The sequence below is a fragment of the Solanum lycopersicum genome, chromosome 4, assembly GCF_036512215.1.
Source record: "Solanum lycopersicum chromosome 4, SLM_r2.1".
Classification (NCBI taxonomy): domain Eukaryota; kingdom Viridiplantae; phylum Streptophyta; class Magnoliopsida; order Solanales; family Solanaceae; genus Solanum; species Solanum lycopersicum.
The window spans coordinates 44,333,779-44,349,196 of NC_090803.1; the positions used below are offsets into that span (position 1 = coordinate 44,333,779).

The 15,418-nt window shown below is 36.7% G+C and overlaps 1 protein-coding gene across 7 annotated transcripts in view; it reads left to right on the top strand.

The window, feature by feature from the left end:
- LOC101253276 (regulator of nonsense transcripts UPF2) overlaps nucleotides 1-11,054 on the top strand; it is a 29,861-nt gene extending 18,807 nt beyond the window's left edge. For 6 of the 7 annotated variants that reach the window (XM_010321546.4, XM_069297136.1, XM_010321547.4 and 3 more), the window contains 6 exons: nucleotides 250-501; nucleotides 579-797; nucleotides 6,085-6,255; nucleotides 7,689-7,874; nucleotides 9,366-9,830; nucleotides 10,069-11,054. In XM_010321546.4, the coding sequence (XP_010319848.1) occupies nucleotides 250-501; nucleotides 579-797; nucleotides 6,085-6,255; nucleotides 7,689-7,874; nucleotides 9,366-9,830; nucleotides 10,069-10,563 (1,788 nt within the window). In that variant the 3' untranslated portion in view covers nucleotides 10,564-11,054. The remainder of the gene's footprint in view (nucleotides 1-249; nucleotides 502-578; nucleotides 798-6,084; nucleotides 6,256-7,688; nucleotides 7,875-9,365; nucleotides 9,831-10,068) is intronic. The other variant, XM_010321551.4, reaches the window with a different exon arrangement.
- The last annotated feature ends 4,364 nt before the right edge of the window (nucleotides 11,055-15,418 follow it).

Consider the following 15,418-nt stretch of genomic DNA (forward strand, 5'->3'; position numbering starts at 1 on the left):
GATAACAAACAGGCTCATGGTATAACAGAACAGTAAGCTCTGCTCTCTAGCAACCCTTACTCAAGTCAAGAGAGTGAAGTTCCTTGCTCAAGATAGATAACCAAACTACGACCAACAGTTCTGCATGCTAAGTGCTTCAAATGTGTTTAGTTCTTTTTGTTGTTGTAAAGTTTGTAGATTAGACGTTATATTGTTTAGGGCTAGTAAGAACTATGTTTGGGTTGAGGCTGCTGCTTTCTTTGTTCCCAGGCTTGTTTAGATGATTTCAGTCATCACAATATTGATGTTGCTTGCAATCTTCTCGAGACATGTGGGCGTTTTCTCTACCGATCTCCTGAAACTACAATACGCATGGCAAACATGTTAGAAATATTGATGCGTCTGAAGAATGTTAAAAATTTGGATCCTCGCCACATCACCTTAGTGGAGAATGCATATTACTTATGCAAGCCACCAGAAAGATCTGCACGAGTGTCTAAAGTTCGGCCTCCTCTGCATCAGGTATATGTAGTTTGCAACTTCTGTGGTTTATAAACTGGATACTACAGAATTTAAATTTTATGCCGTGGATTATGCAGTACATTAGAAAATTGCTGTTTTCGGATCTTGACAAGTCTTCATTAGAGCATGTGCTCAGACAGCTTCGTAAGCTTCCTTGGAGTGAATGTGAGGCATACCTTTTGAAGTGTTTCATGAAGGTTCACAGGGGCAAGTATGGTCAGATTCATTTGATTGCGTCACTTACTGCTTGTTTAAGCCGCTATCATGATGATTTTTCTGTTGCGGTTGTTGATGAGGTTTGTCCTTCAATATGCACAAATGTCTGTCACTTTCACTACTTAAAGCATATACAGTCCTTGATCTTCAAACTTATTTCCAGCTCCTTTAACGTCACATTAACTGCATCAATGGACGACCCAAGAAAGAAATTTAAAAGAAAATAAAAACGTAAAACGAACCTGGCCATGACTAGAAAAGGTGAAAACTGTATGTAGGAGAATATTTGTCTCTTACTACTATCTTCTTAAGGAGAATAGCTATATCTTACTACCATCTTCAGAAAAAGAGTTGAGAGTATATACAATAAAAAAAGAGTAATGAATATTTTCATCTTAATTATGCATTTCTTTTGTATAATGTAATGGAATCAGCAGAAAGGGGATATATCTGCAGCTGCAAAATTTGCATGAATATAATTGGTTGTCACATTTTAATTATATTCTGACCTACAGTTGAACGAATGCTTTTTTATTTCAAGAAGGCCAAAATGCCCCTAATGTATCAAATTTGGCTCAAAAATACTCTCTTTCTACCTAGTGGACCGAAAATACCCTCAACATTATATTTTGGCTTTAACAATGCCTCGAATCTATTGAATTTGGCTAAAGAATATCCTCCTTCCACCTATTGGACCAAAGATGCTCTCAATGTCCTTTTTTGGCTTAAAAATGCCCCTAAATTAATGGAATAGACAGGGCTTTATTTTTTAAAGAACACGTGGCAGCGTACGATTGGTCCAAGTGTTAATCTAATGTGAATTAAATTAACCGATCCATATGTATTGATTTGACCCCACCCATATAATTGAAGTGGAATTATTGATTATGAACCCCTCCAATATTATTGTGTCTTAACTAGGATTTTGCAATTTTAGTTGCTATAGATATTTATGTTGGGTAATTTTGGATGGTTCAACCACACTGATTTTAGTTTGCTTTTTTAGAGATGGCAAATACTAGATGGAACGAGCAAAATGATTGAAATAAAACTTGTCAGAGATTTTAGAAACTTCTGGATAGAAGTATGATTTTAAATATATTAGCCTTTCAGACTACAGACTCAACATCAAACTTAGGCTGCTGAAACAGAAACTGAAAGAATGTAGCAGCACCACATGTGGGGAAATGACCAACAACAAAAAGGAGGTCCGCTAGAGGAAATGGCTGATATTGATCTGATATAGGAAAGCAGAGACCTGTCTGAGGATGACATGGTAACAATATACCCAGTCCCACCGGGTGGGGTCTAGGGAGGTAAAGTGTACGCAACCTTACCACTAGCTCGTGGAAGTTGAGAGGCAAGGATGAAATGATGGTACGAGCAACAATTGTAGTAGAACCAGAGAAAATGACCAAGAATGAAGAGTCGAAATGGAGATAGAAATCTAGAGTAGGGTGGCATATTGGTCTGATTGGTTCGGTTTTAAAGTTTATTGGTTTGTAGACATGCTGAAACCATTATAGAACCATTATGATATCGGTTTGTTGTTTATTGATCGATATCCGTTTAACGGTAAGATTTCAAACAAAATAAATTATTGAAAATCTCTTAGAAACAAGGTGACAGACCAAATGAACCTTTGGACATAAGTTGACAAATTGCATCTTGCTCGGAACCAAACATTGGCACCTTGTAGAATAACCAAGAGTTTGAGGCAATGAGTAATGGAAGTATAAGCGTTAAACTCTAAGTCTCAAGGACTTTATATACTTAATGGTATAAATGCAATTTATTAATTTTATTATCGGCTAATCGGTTAACCCATTGAGAAAATATGTCAAACCATTAAGAACGGATGACCCAATATATAAAACAATCAAAATCGTTACCAAAACTGCTAAACTAAGAACTATTACTAATAAGCCAATAACTCTCTTTCGGTTTGATTTTTGAGTTATTTGTTTCGGTTCGGATTTCAATAGCCCTAATCTAGAGTACTATGGTTGAAACAAGGTGATAGAAATACCACATTTTTCAGGGAATGACGACTGCACACAAGAGGTATAATACCTGATTTGTACGTGGTTGGTAACCAGAAGAGCATGTCTCACTCATGAAAAATTGAGAGGGACTTCCATATTATGTCCAATGTTTTCTTTTGCAAGGAAATGAGGGAACAAATGTAGTGACCTGTTTCTTCATTGTAAGATTACTACACAGATGTGGTCTAGTGTTTCTAGGATTGTCTCAAGAAAATTGGGTAATTGCAGAACACACAGCTGATCTATTCTGTTGCCTGATAAATGAGAGGAGGAAGCATGAACCAAAAAGAATGGTGGAATATAGTACCATAATGCATATGGTGGTCATAAGAGTCAGAAACAACAAATGCTTGAGGATATCTCTAACTCAATCCAGAAAATCGAAGAGAATTGTATCAGTACTTTGTACTTTTGGTGTAACGAAGAGGGTATTGAAGAAGCTGAATAGTTAGTAGACTTTTTAGGATCTTTGTAGTTACTGTTATTTTCTACTTTGAGTTCATTATGGTCTTATAGCCTTTTGGAGGCTGCTAGCAGCCTAGCATGTCCTTGATGATGAAGAATACAACTTTACAACAACATCATATCCATTGAAATCCCGCAAGGTCTGAACTCTGTGGAGGGTAGAATGTATGTAGACCTTATCACTACCTCGTGGAGGTAGAGAAGCTGTTTCCGTGGACTTGGGACTCCATGTTGGAGGTCTCTAGTTTCGAAACCCCTTGCCAGCGAAAGCAAGGGGTTTACCTTCTGGGTCGAGCTCTTTGTGTCGGGCTCGCCTAGTGCGGATTATTGCATAGGAGCGGGTTTTTTACCATGTGCGCACCTTAAGGGGGTAGCGGCTGTGGGTTTCCTTTGTCATAAAAATAAATAAATATCAAATAACAACAAAACAATGAACCGACAAATTGATAGGAGCCAAAACAATAATAAAATCATGTGATAATTGAAATAGAATAAACCACGTAATATGACAGATTATTAAAAGCAATAATCAACAATGATAAATAATTAAATATAAAAAATAAGAACTACTATCTCTTTAGGTTTTTGGTGTAAAGAAATGAACATGGAAGAAGAAATTCAACTAGTGGATTTCATAGGAGCTTTGTAAGTAGTCATGTTTTCTTTTTTTTTGTTAGTTTTTCTATGTAACCAACACTTTTGAGGTGGCCAGCGAAGTTACGGTTTCAAAAAAAAAAAAAAGAACTACAATAATATGACTAATATCATCGGAAACACCAACCACCATAAGCAAGACAACACTACAGTCTACAGGTCATGTCCTCGATAACATGAAGCTGCATCACATTTTGTCTTACCAACTGTCCCCAATACTTCATCGGACTACCTCTGCCTCTCACCGTACCCTTTATAGCCAACCTCTCACGCCTCGTCACTAGTGTGTCTATGCTTCTCCTCTTCACATGTACAAACCATCTTAGTCTCGCTTCCCTTATTTTGTCCACCACAGAGGCCACTCCACTTATCTCGGATACTCATTTTTAATCTTATGGCTCCTAGTATGACCACACGTCCACCTCAACATCCTCATCTTCTTGACACGGGAGACATTTTCCAAAGATAATGACGTGAAAGAAGTGCTTAATAGAACAATTAAATGAAATTTGGCGTGCATGCCAAACACTCAGTCTTATCCAACAATGTCGGTCTAACCACCACTGTATAAAACTTTTCTTTGAGTTTTGGCGGTACCTTATTATAATACAAGACTAGGAGGCAACCCTCCACTTCATCCATGCCGCACCAATACGATGTGTGATATCATCGCCGATGTCCCTACTCCCTTGGGTTACAAATCTAAGATACTTGAATCATCTCTCTTGGGGTCTCACTTCTATGCCTATCTCATGCATTGCATCATTAAATTTGCACTCCACATATTCTATCAGGGTCTTGTTCAACCCGCCACACTCTAACTTCACATTAATTCCACTATGCGTCTTATCAATCAATACCATGTCATCGACAAATAATATACACCACGACACCTCATCTTGAATGTCTCGCGTCAATACATCTATCACCAGGGCAAATAGAAACAAACTAAGGGTTGACCTCTGATGTAATCCCATCTCCATAGGGAAGTTCTCTGAATCTTCTCCCACTTCCCACTGTTCTTACTCGCGTTTTAGCCCGTTCGTACATGTTCTTTATCTCCCTAATGCAGGCCACCTGCACACCTCTTGCCTCGGGACATCGCCACAAAACTTTCCTCACGACTTTATTGTAGGCCTTCTCAAGTTCAATGAACACCATAAGTCCCTCTTCCTTTCTCGATATTTTTCCATCAGTCCCCTCACAAGATGGATGGCTTTTGTGGTTGAACACCTTGACATGAATTCAAATTGATTCTCAGAAATAGGCACACCCCTTCTCACTCTCATCTCTACCACTCTCCCAAACTTTAATAGTGTGGCTTAACAACTTAATACCCCTTTAGTTGTTTCAATTTTGTACATCACCCTTATTATTGTACAACAAAATCATTGTTCTCCAGCTCCATTCTTCGGGCATCTTAGCAAGTCTTAAAAGAATTCTAAAAAAAGATTGTATTCTTCAACATTAAGGATATGTTGACAACCTTCAAAGGGAACAAGAAAGGAAATAAAAAAGAGGTTGGAGAAAGGACAAATGTAAACCTTGAACTATCGTAAATGGTATCTAAACACCCTTCGTTATACTTTGAGGACACAGATGACCTGTATATATCCTTTGAAGTTTGAACTGAAACACGTATCATGATCTTAATGGTGTATCCAAATTTTATTTAATTTTTACCCACAATGAAAAAACCAACCCCGGATAATTATAACTCCAAAGACTCATACCCAAATAAACCCATTTTTCCTCTCTTCAATGTTCCACCAACCAACAGGAACCAAACACCCCATGAACCAGACTGCCGCGACTCCATCTTCTCTGGTGAAGCTCCACAAATTTCCCACATGACCTGCTCTGGAAATGTGAGAAATGTGATGGTCATTGATCCATAATTACTTGTCAATCTCTTCATTTAAGTATTTTCTAAATTATTGTTAATCAAATTCTGCCCATCATGGTTTGTAAGTAACCACAAATAACCTCGTGGCATTGTTCAACTAGTGCTGAAAGGCTTATGCATCTTTAACCACTATACCAATCGATCAATCAAATATCCCTAATCCCAAAGTGCTTACTGTCTGCTCTATGTTTCCTCTATGTTCATTCTGCTCTATTTGACTGGTATATACGATTTAATTGCATCATACACTTGATGTCGCTTTTGCAATTGAAATTTCAAACTTTCTAATTTCTACAGGTTCTGGAGGAGATCAGGGTGGGATTAGAGTTGAATGACTATGGGATGCAGCAAAGACGTATTGCTCACATGCGTTTCCTAGGGGAGTTGTATAACTATGAACTTGTTGATTCCTCTGTGATATTTGATACACTCTATTTGATTCTCGTTTTTGGCCATGGAACGTCAGAGGTATGGATGTCCTTTTAAATAAACTTCAGTTGCATACGCATTATGTACTATTTATTTTGGAAAACAGACTATGTTAGCATTGGCTGTTAGAATGTGGCATTATGTGGCATGTTCTGGTTGGAACATATAAGTTCTGCAACTGCAAGACCGGCGTTAGAACTTATTCTCATTCTGAAGAATCCTTGAGACAATGACATGACTTGAAGATGACAGATACACTCAAACTAACTGGTCATAAACCACGGAAAACTGATGGAACAAATTTGAACACAAAAAATGAAGTTTCTCCAACTGTGCTTTTCACAACCTTATTTCATTGGCTATTGTAATTAGCTTTACGAACCTCATGGTGGACAACTTATTCCTGAAGAGGTGCAGTTGTCGAAGACTCGTTTAAGGCGCACCTAAGCCCTGAAACTCAAGGAGGGTGCTTTGCCTCACTCTGGCCTTGCTTTTGAGTAGGCAAGGCACCAAGGCATGCACCTCATTGCCCATGTGTTCTGTCTTGAAGTAGAGCGGTACTAAAAAGCAAATATACTTGGCAAATAAGTAGATTAATTGTTAGGGAAAACATTATGAATGAGTTTGTTAATTTTTTTCTGGAATTGCATTTTTTTCCCCCTTCATGTGTCTTTTTAAGTTAAAGCCCACACTTTGATTGAGCTTAAAGGCCTATTAGACCTAGAGAGCTTATTTTGAGCTTATAGCCTTTGGCAACACTGACGGGGCGTTACCGTGGCTATCTTTGTGAAAGGAAATCTGGCAATAATGGCATATTATCTTATTATTTCAGTCATCGATATGTATTTATGAAACGAATAGGCTTCATTCAACTGGGAAGGAACAAATTTAGGCTAAGATCCGACCTGCGCTACCAGCTTCCTTGCTCTTAAATATAATTATAGAACTTCTACAATATTCAGGATTTCCAGTCATGCCACTTCACTAGACTTAAGTTAATAATATCTTGTCATTGCTTGCATACTAGTGCGGGTTACCTCTCCTATGTGGTTTGCGAGCTATTGCATAGGAGCTGGGGGTTTTATCCTCTGCGCACCCAAAGGGTAGCCAGGGGCAGAGCTAGCATAGAGTTAGGGGGTTCATCCGAACCCCCTTCCGCGGAAAATATTACTATTTATACATGTTGAACATTATTTTTTATGTATATATAGTAGATGTCGAACCCCCTTCGATTAGTTTGTGGTTTGCTTCTTCAGATTTTGAACCCCCTTACTAAAATCCTAGAGCGGCTGCGGGTTTCCCTTGTCAGAAAAAAAAAGTGCGTCATTGCATGGATTTCTTGTGGCCTTTTTTGTTATGCCATAGATTTGGGATTTTTAGATGAAATTCAAATGCTTTTGTTCCTAGTTTAATTTCGTATTCGAGAGAACCATTTACTGCCATTTTATGCAAGTCTGTCTTTTTCCCCTCAGCAAGATGTATTGGATCCTCCTGAAGATTGTTTCCGCATCAGGATGGTTATTACGCTACTTGAAACCTGTGGGCACTACTTTGATCGAGGTTCATCAAAGCGAAAACTTGATCGGTTCCTAATACATTTCCAGAGATACATACTGAACAAAGGTGTACTCCCCCTGGATATAGAGTTTGACTTACAGGTTGGTTCCTTTAGATTCTCTACCCATCTCTACTCATGCCTGTACTCTGCAAAAGCTCATCACTAGAAATGAAGAAACGTAACTTACTTTGCCCTATAACATTACATAAAGTACATTAGAAGTTGTTCCCCACAATTGTGAGTCAAAAATGTAATTATGTAGGCTTACACAGTATAGAGAACTATAAGCAAATACATCCATTCCTGGCTGAAAATATGTAAACTGCCTACTTATATTGCGTACAAAATTGTTGTGTGCATGAAGGTCTGATGTCACATTTATGCTCTTCGCTTCAGTCAGTTTCTTTTGTTGTTTGGTTTTGTGATTTTATATTTCTTTGCAATGGTAGGATTTATGTGTTGAGGGGATTTAGAGCCTGTTTGGATTGGCTTAAAAGTTGGTCAAACCTACTTGTAAGTCATTTTTAGCTATTGGGAGTGTTTGGCAACGTTAAAAATAACATAAAACAAGTTTAAAATGACTTAAAAAAAGTTTTAAACCAAAAATAGGACTCTCCCTACTTTTTATTTTTGACTTCTTATTTTTTGATGTAAAAGCTACTCTTTTAAAGCCAATCCAAACGGGCTCTTAATCTGTACTGTCCTATGTGAAAGCGTTAGTTTATATTGCCTTAGCTAAGTAGTGGTTACCTGTATCATCAAATACACAAACAATTTTACATGTGAGTGGCAATGTAATGCTCTTTCAAAGCCTCCCAGGGTTAAGCTCAATTGACGAAGGCTGAGGAACTTGTGCTAAGGTCACGAGTTTGAGTAATGCACCAAACAAACTAATTCCAGTATTTGAGTGAAGAGGTTAGAGGGGCGAGCTCATCACCCCCGAGTTTCGAAGGCTGCAGTTGGCCTTGGCTCTAGACGGACTTTTTGGTCATTAATAAGTGCTCTTTTAGTGTCCGTGCTTTCTCAACACTTGTGAGGTTAGTCCTAAGTATGAATGTAGGTCCTGAATGTTACAACAGGCAAATATTTCAACTTCAGGAAAAAAATGGAAAGAGAAATAATTGGATTTGCTACTTCAGGGGCAAAAATCTCTGTAGTGGAAGTACCAACATGGAAATTTATATTCCTCTTTAGCAAATACTCCTTTGATCTGGCCTTTGTTTTTCTAGAAATGCAGTTCCTCAAACTAGTAAATTCTGGACCAAAAAGTTTTCTAGAAATGCAGCTCCTTAAACTAGTAAATGCTGGACCAAACAGTGGAGATAAGATAGAAAGGTGATTGCAATAATATTTTTTGAATGTTTAGTCAAAATAGATGTTGGCTCAATGTTTAGGGTTTCTTCCTACAAATTTCTCTGGAGATCATTTGTTTTTTCTATAAATATTGGAGTGCAAAATTTTGAAATTTCGCATGTGACTTTTTAAGTTTTCTTTGCTTTAAATTATGATGGCCATTCTATGGGTTAACTTCCACACAACTAACCCTTCATTCATGGAAATCTTTCTCAAATTGAGCTCACATTTTTCGCAGGACTTATTTGCTGAATTACGTCCTAACATGACGAGATATGCATCAATTGAAGAAGTCAATGCTGCTTTAGTTGACCTTGAGGAACATGAGCGCATAGTTACATCTGAAAAAGCCAACAATGAGAAGCACTCTGAGACCGAGAAAATTCCCAGCAGAACTACCTCTGGAATGTCTGTAAATGGGCAAAGCCTTTCAAATGGCATTGAGGAAAATGGATTGCATGAAGAGGTTGTGGAGACTGAAAGTGATTCAGAGAATGGCACCATTGAGCATGTGGCTCATGATGATGATGAAGAGACAGACGATTGGAATCGGGATGATAGGTGTGACACTGAGGATGAATCTGATGAGGGCGATGGACCTGGTTCTGATGAGGAAGATAAAGTACATGTCAGATCAAAGGTTGCAGAGGTTGATCCTCTGGAGGAAGCAGAATTTGAGAGAGAGCTTCGGGCTCTGATGCAGGCAAGTATAGGAGGACTGTGGTCTACTGATGGTTGCTTCCTTCTCCCCCCACCCCCTCCCCTCCCCTGTAGAAATTAGAAGTCAGGGAATCAATTTGATAAAATATGACGAAATTATATGATGATTGAAGATAATATTATGCTTGCAGATTTAATTGCAAATTAGCTACTCCCTTTATAATTTACGCATGCAAAGTTGTCCCATTTTTACTGACGGTTATTGTTACATGAGTTCGCAGGAAAGTTTGGATTCAAGAAAATTGGAATTACGGGGAAGACCTACGCTAAACATGACAATACCAATGAATGTCTTTGAGGGCCCGACCAAGGACCATCGCGGGGTTGAGGGAGAGAGTGGTGATGAGACATTGGATGAAGCGACTGGAGGAAGTAAAGAGGTTCCAGTGAAGGTTCTCGTGAAGCGAGGTAATAAGCAACAGACAAAGAAAATGCTCATTCCTCGTGATTGCTCCCTCATTCAGAGCACAAAACAGAAAGAAGCAGCTGAACTTGAAGAAAAGCAAGACATCAAGAGGCTGGTTCTGGAGTACAATGATAGAGAGGAGGAAGAGCTAAATGGGTTAGGGAACCAGCCATCAAGCTGGACTCAAAGCAGTGGGAGTAGGGTTGCTCATAGGGGCAGCACATGGGATGCACCTGGTAGGGGTAGTGGCTCGCGTCATCGCTATCTGCATCATTCAGGTGGTGGCCTTTATTATGGCAGGAGAAGATGAATTCAAGCTCATGTTGCAGTATGCAATGACTTTTGAAGCTCTATCACGTACATATTTGTTTTTGGAAATGGAAAAAAGGCTCCATGCCAATTGAAGGTGATGGTTTCTGTTGGACTGGTATTAGCAGTCCGAATTGCATCCTGAAAATCGTATTACGTAGGAGAGATCTATGAATGCAGATGGTATGTATATCAGTTGGTGCCGCCTCTTCCAGTGTGTCGAGATTCTAACTTAGCAAATGACTTGCTATACGTGAATATTCTGTGAGTATAGTAAAATAGCCAAAGTATGTATAGGCAGAGGAAAACATTTCATGCCTAGTTTCACTTGAAAATTGCCTTAATTATGGAGCTTGACTGGCTTGTATTTTGTTGATTAATGGCTAGTTCATCTCTGAATAGTTGTGTCTAGGGGACTTTAACATTTTACATTTCTCCCATTTTGTTTTGTTTTTTTCAAAAAAAAAGAAAAAGGAATCAGTTGCTTCTCTACATAGCTAACTGGTTTTTAATTGATATGTGGTTCAATTAGCTTATTTGACCTAAATGGCTTAGATTTCAAAGGACCTGCTGCTCTAGTCAAAGCCACGTACAAGTACTTGGACCTGTATCACTAACAGTTTATTAAGTCACTTTTTGACATTTATTTAGGGAGTCATATTTGGTAAGAATTCTAATCATATACAGTAACCATGAGTTGTGGGATTATTTTCCTTTTTATAACCTAAATTACCCTCAATAATAAAGTTAAGATTGTATATAGGGATAAGATATGATATATTCCTCAACTTTGTCATATAGAGCTGATATACTTCGTGGCTCATATATATTACTACTTATAACAAATGACTCATATTTACTCTTTTTCTCAAACGGAAATGAAAAAATATATTAATTTTAATCTAACTTTTTAATATTTTTTTCTAAAAATATAATCTCATATGAGTAAACTGAATCCTCATCAAACATATTTTTTTAAAATTTTTGCTTACAATGACTAATTTAGAATTATTATTTTGATAATCAAATTTATTTATGTTTCACTAGATATATATATCCTCTGTTTGAGTTTGGCTCATCTGTGCCCTCTCCGCCTAACTTTTAGCCTATATATGTCCTTATAGAAGTTAGTTGTTTTTCTGGAAATAACCAATTCATTTTTCTTTTATTTAAATAACAAATGAAATTGCCACATCCCCTTTTAATCACCACATGTCATTTATTTAAATTAAAAAATAAATACACCTCTTTTAAATACAGTATCCGTCCTGTTAATCCTATTTGACTCAAATTTCTTTGATGGATTTTTCACATAAGCCGGTAAATCATATTTGACCCAAATCCCTTTGGTTGGAGAAATGTCATCTCCAAACAAACCCATCGCTTTCTCTTAAAAGAAAACATCATTAAAGGTGAGCTTCGAGTTCTAACCATGAGCAAAAATAGAGCTCCAATGAACTCATTGATTCACACAACCTTGGACAAATAGCTGCCAAATAGCTCCAACCACCACGAGCTCCAAAACACCACCCCCAAAGTAGCCGGCAAAATACCAACCCACACACCCCACTGGTCTAGCAAGACAACTCGCAAACGACCCCAAAGTAGTTGTATTTCAGATGTCAAATGTTATCTCATTTTAGATTTGGTCAGAGGAATTGAAACTCCGACCACTTTGGGTTAGATATGATTTATAGATCGGATATCCTATTTAAAAGAGGTGTATTTTATTTTTTAAATATAAATAAATGTCAGATGGTAATTAAAAGGGGATGTGACAATTTCATTTGTTATTTAAAGAAAAGAAAAATGAGTTGGTTATTTTCAGCAAAGCAACTCACGTCAACAAGGGCATATAGGGGCAAAAAATTGAACGGTGAGCGCACAGATGAACCAAACTTCATACAGATGGTACATCTAGACATTTTTCGCATAGTTTAGGGGCACATATGACCCTTTTCCCTATTTATAATACCGATCTTTTTGTCAAACATACATTTCATGATGTTCATAGAAATTATGTACTTTTAATTTTTATGATTAATTTAATTAAATTATACTAAATTGAAAATTATAAATCAATTTTTTATAATATTAATTAATATATTTTCAAGAGACGATATATTTATATCTTAAATATTTAATTTAGTATCATTTATAAAAACTTTTATTTGTCTAATATAATTTTTTAATTTTAAATAAGTAGTTTTTATTTTTAAAATTCAATATAGTCTTATGATTACACTTGTGCAACAAAACAGTACACCTGTAATTATCCTATAATTACATTGTGACGTAATTATCCTATAATTACATTGTGACAAACAAACATGTCACCATAATTACTAGATCGTGTAAGATTCGATAGAGAATGTATTATTAGCAAAAGTAAAGAAAATATTAGGCATGGTTCAGAATTTGAGACCTCTTGAAGAACACTGTCATTTGCCCTGCAGTAACCCCATTTGACAACAATAAGGAGAATTCATAATAGTATCAAAGTGATTTTTTCAAATCATTTTTATATTTGATTCAAGAGTCAAATGTTTTCTAAGATTTGAGGAAGAGACAAACTACTTGATTTTTAGTGTAAGGATAAATTGTCTTTGCTTGTAACTTGTTTCTTGCAAAATCGATCAAATTCACCCTCCTAATTTGTAGTTAGTCAATTAGAATTTAGGGTATCAAATTTTTTTTGTTTGGACAATTTAATTTTAGGTCTATTGAATCTAATGATAAAAACTGAATCCAATTACACAAGTAGGGTTGAATTATAGAAGAAGAATGAATCTCAATTTCATATCAATCAAGTACAATACATTGTATTACTCTCTACATATATATACATGTACAAAGTGACTTATGTACAAGAAAATCATCTTCTAGAATCTTCTCTATATCCTAACTAACTATCATATTAACTTAATTAAGTATCAACTAACTATCACATGTAAACTAATCAAGTTATATTTACAATCTCTTTGTTATAATCCTAGCTTGGAAATAACATTAAAATGTTGATGTTTGCTTAGACCTTTAGTTAGAATATCAGCTGGTTGTTCAAATGAGCATAAATAGTGTAAGACCACAAGACCTTTTGACACCTTTTCTCTAATAAAATGACAGTCAATGTCGATATGTTTTGTTCTCTCATGGAACACTGGATTAGCAACAATCTGAATAGCTGCTTTGCTATCACAATGCAATGGAACAGGTAACACCAATGGTACATCCAGTGTTTTGAACAAACCAATAATCCAAGTAATCTCTGCAACAGTGGAGGCCAGACTCCTATACTCTGCTTCAGCAGAGCTTCTGGAAATAGTAGACTGCTTCTTAGATTTCCATGATATTGGAAAATCTCCATACTTGATTAGGTAACCAGTAATTGATCTTCTAGAATTAACACATGATCCCCAATCAGCATCACAATATGCCTGAAGAGACTCTGTGGATTGTGTTGTCAATAATATCCCAAATCCTGGTGATTGCTTAACATATTTCACACTCTGATGGCAGCATTCATATGAGAAACTTTAGGAGCCTGCATGAATTGGCTGAGACTTTGAACCGCATAAGATATATCTGGTCTGGTGAGAGTAAGATATAGTAATCTCCCAACTTATCTATGATATTCACCAGGATCTAATAAAAGTGAATCAGATTTATCTCCGACTAAATCATCAAACTCAAGTGTAGTAAGTTTCAGATTTAACTATGCAGGTGTAGACATAGGTTTAGAACTCCCTAACCCCAAATCTGAAATCAATTCTAATGCATATTTCCTTTGGTGCATCAATATTCCTTCTAAATTTCTGGCAAATTCAATACCTAGAAAAAATCTAAGATCTCCTAGATCTTTTATTCTAAAATGATCCTTTAGAACCTGCTTGGTCTCTTCTATCATTTGAAAACTACTTCCTATCACAAGCAGGTCATCCACGTATATAAGAACAACTACAATGTCATCTCCAACTTTCTTGGTCATGAGGGAATAATCAAGATGACTTTGTTGGAAACCTGCTTCAATCAAGACATTCGTCAGCTTAGCTTCCATTGTCTTGAGGCTTGCTTAAGCCCATAAAGTGACTTAATCAGTTTGCATACCAAACCTTGACGTTTCCTTTTCTCGTCAGATTGAAATCCCTGAGGTAATTGCATATATACTTCTTCCATCAGATCTCCTTGTAGAAAAGCATTATAAACAATCCATTTGTTTAACATTCCATCCTTTTGTTGCTGCTACAGATAACACTTTTCTCATTGTCACCATTTTAACAACAGGTGAGAAAGTTTCATGGTAATCTAATCCTTCTTTTTTATTATAACCCTTAGCTACCAAAGCTACCAATCTAGCCTTAAACCTCTCAACTTGTCCATCAGCTTTGTACTTGATCTTATACACCCATTTGCAACCAATGGCCTTTTTACCAATAGGTAATTCAACAAGTTCCCATGTCTTATTATCTTCAAGTGACTTAATCTCCTATTTCATAGCCTGATGATAAGTACTTGGTTCTTTCTCCATTGAAGAGTTGACAATATAACATCGATATGACATTGAAAAACCACTATAATCAATTTTATCTGAGATAGAGTACAAGCAATTTGATTGTTTAGATTTCCCTATTTTTGTTAGGACAAAGTCCTGCTGCCATAATAGAGCCTTGCTTGATCTGCTGGACCTCCTTTGTGTCATTATAACATGATGATCCATGTGAGTTCCTCCTCCTCCTGGCACATTACAAGTGGGAGCAATCTCTACTACAGGCAAAAGAACTGTGTAATCTTCAGTGTCATTGGCATTCATAGAAATTTCTGCTTGGCTATCTTCCATAGATGAAGGTGCAAACTCT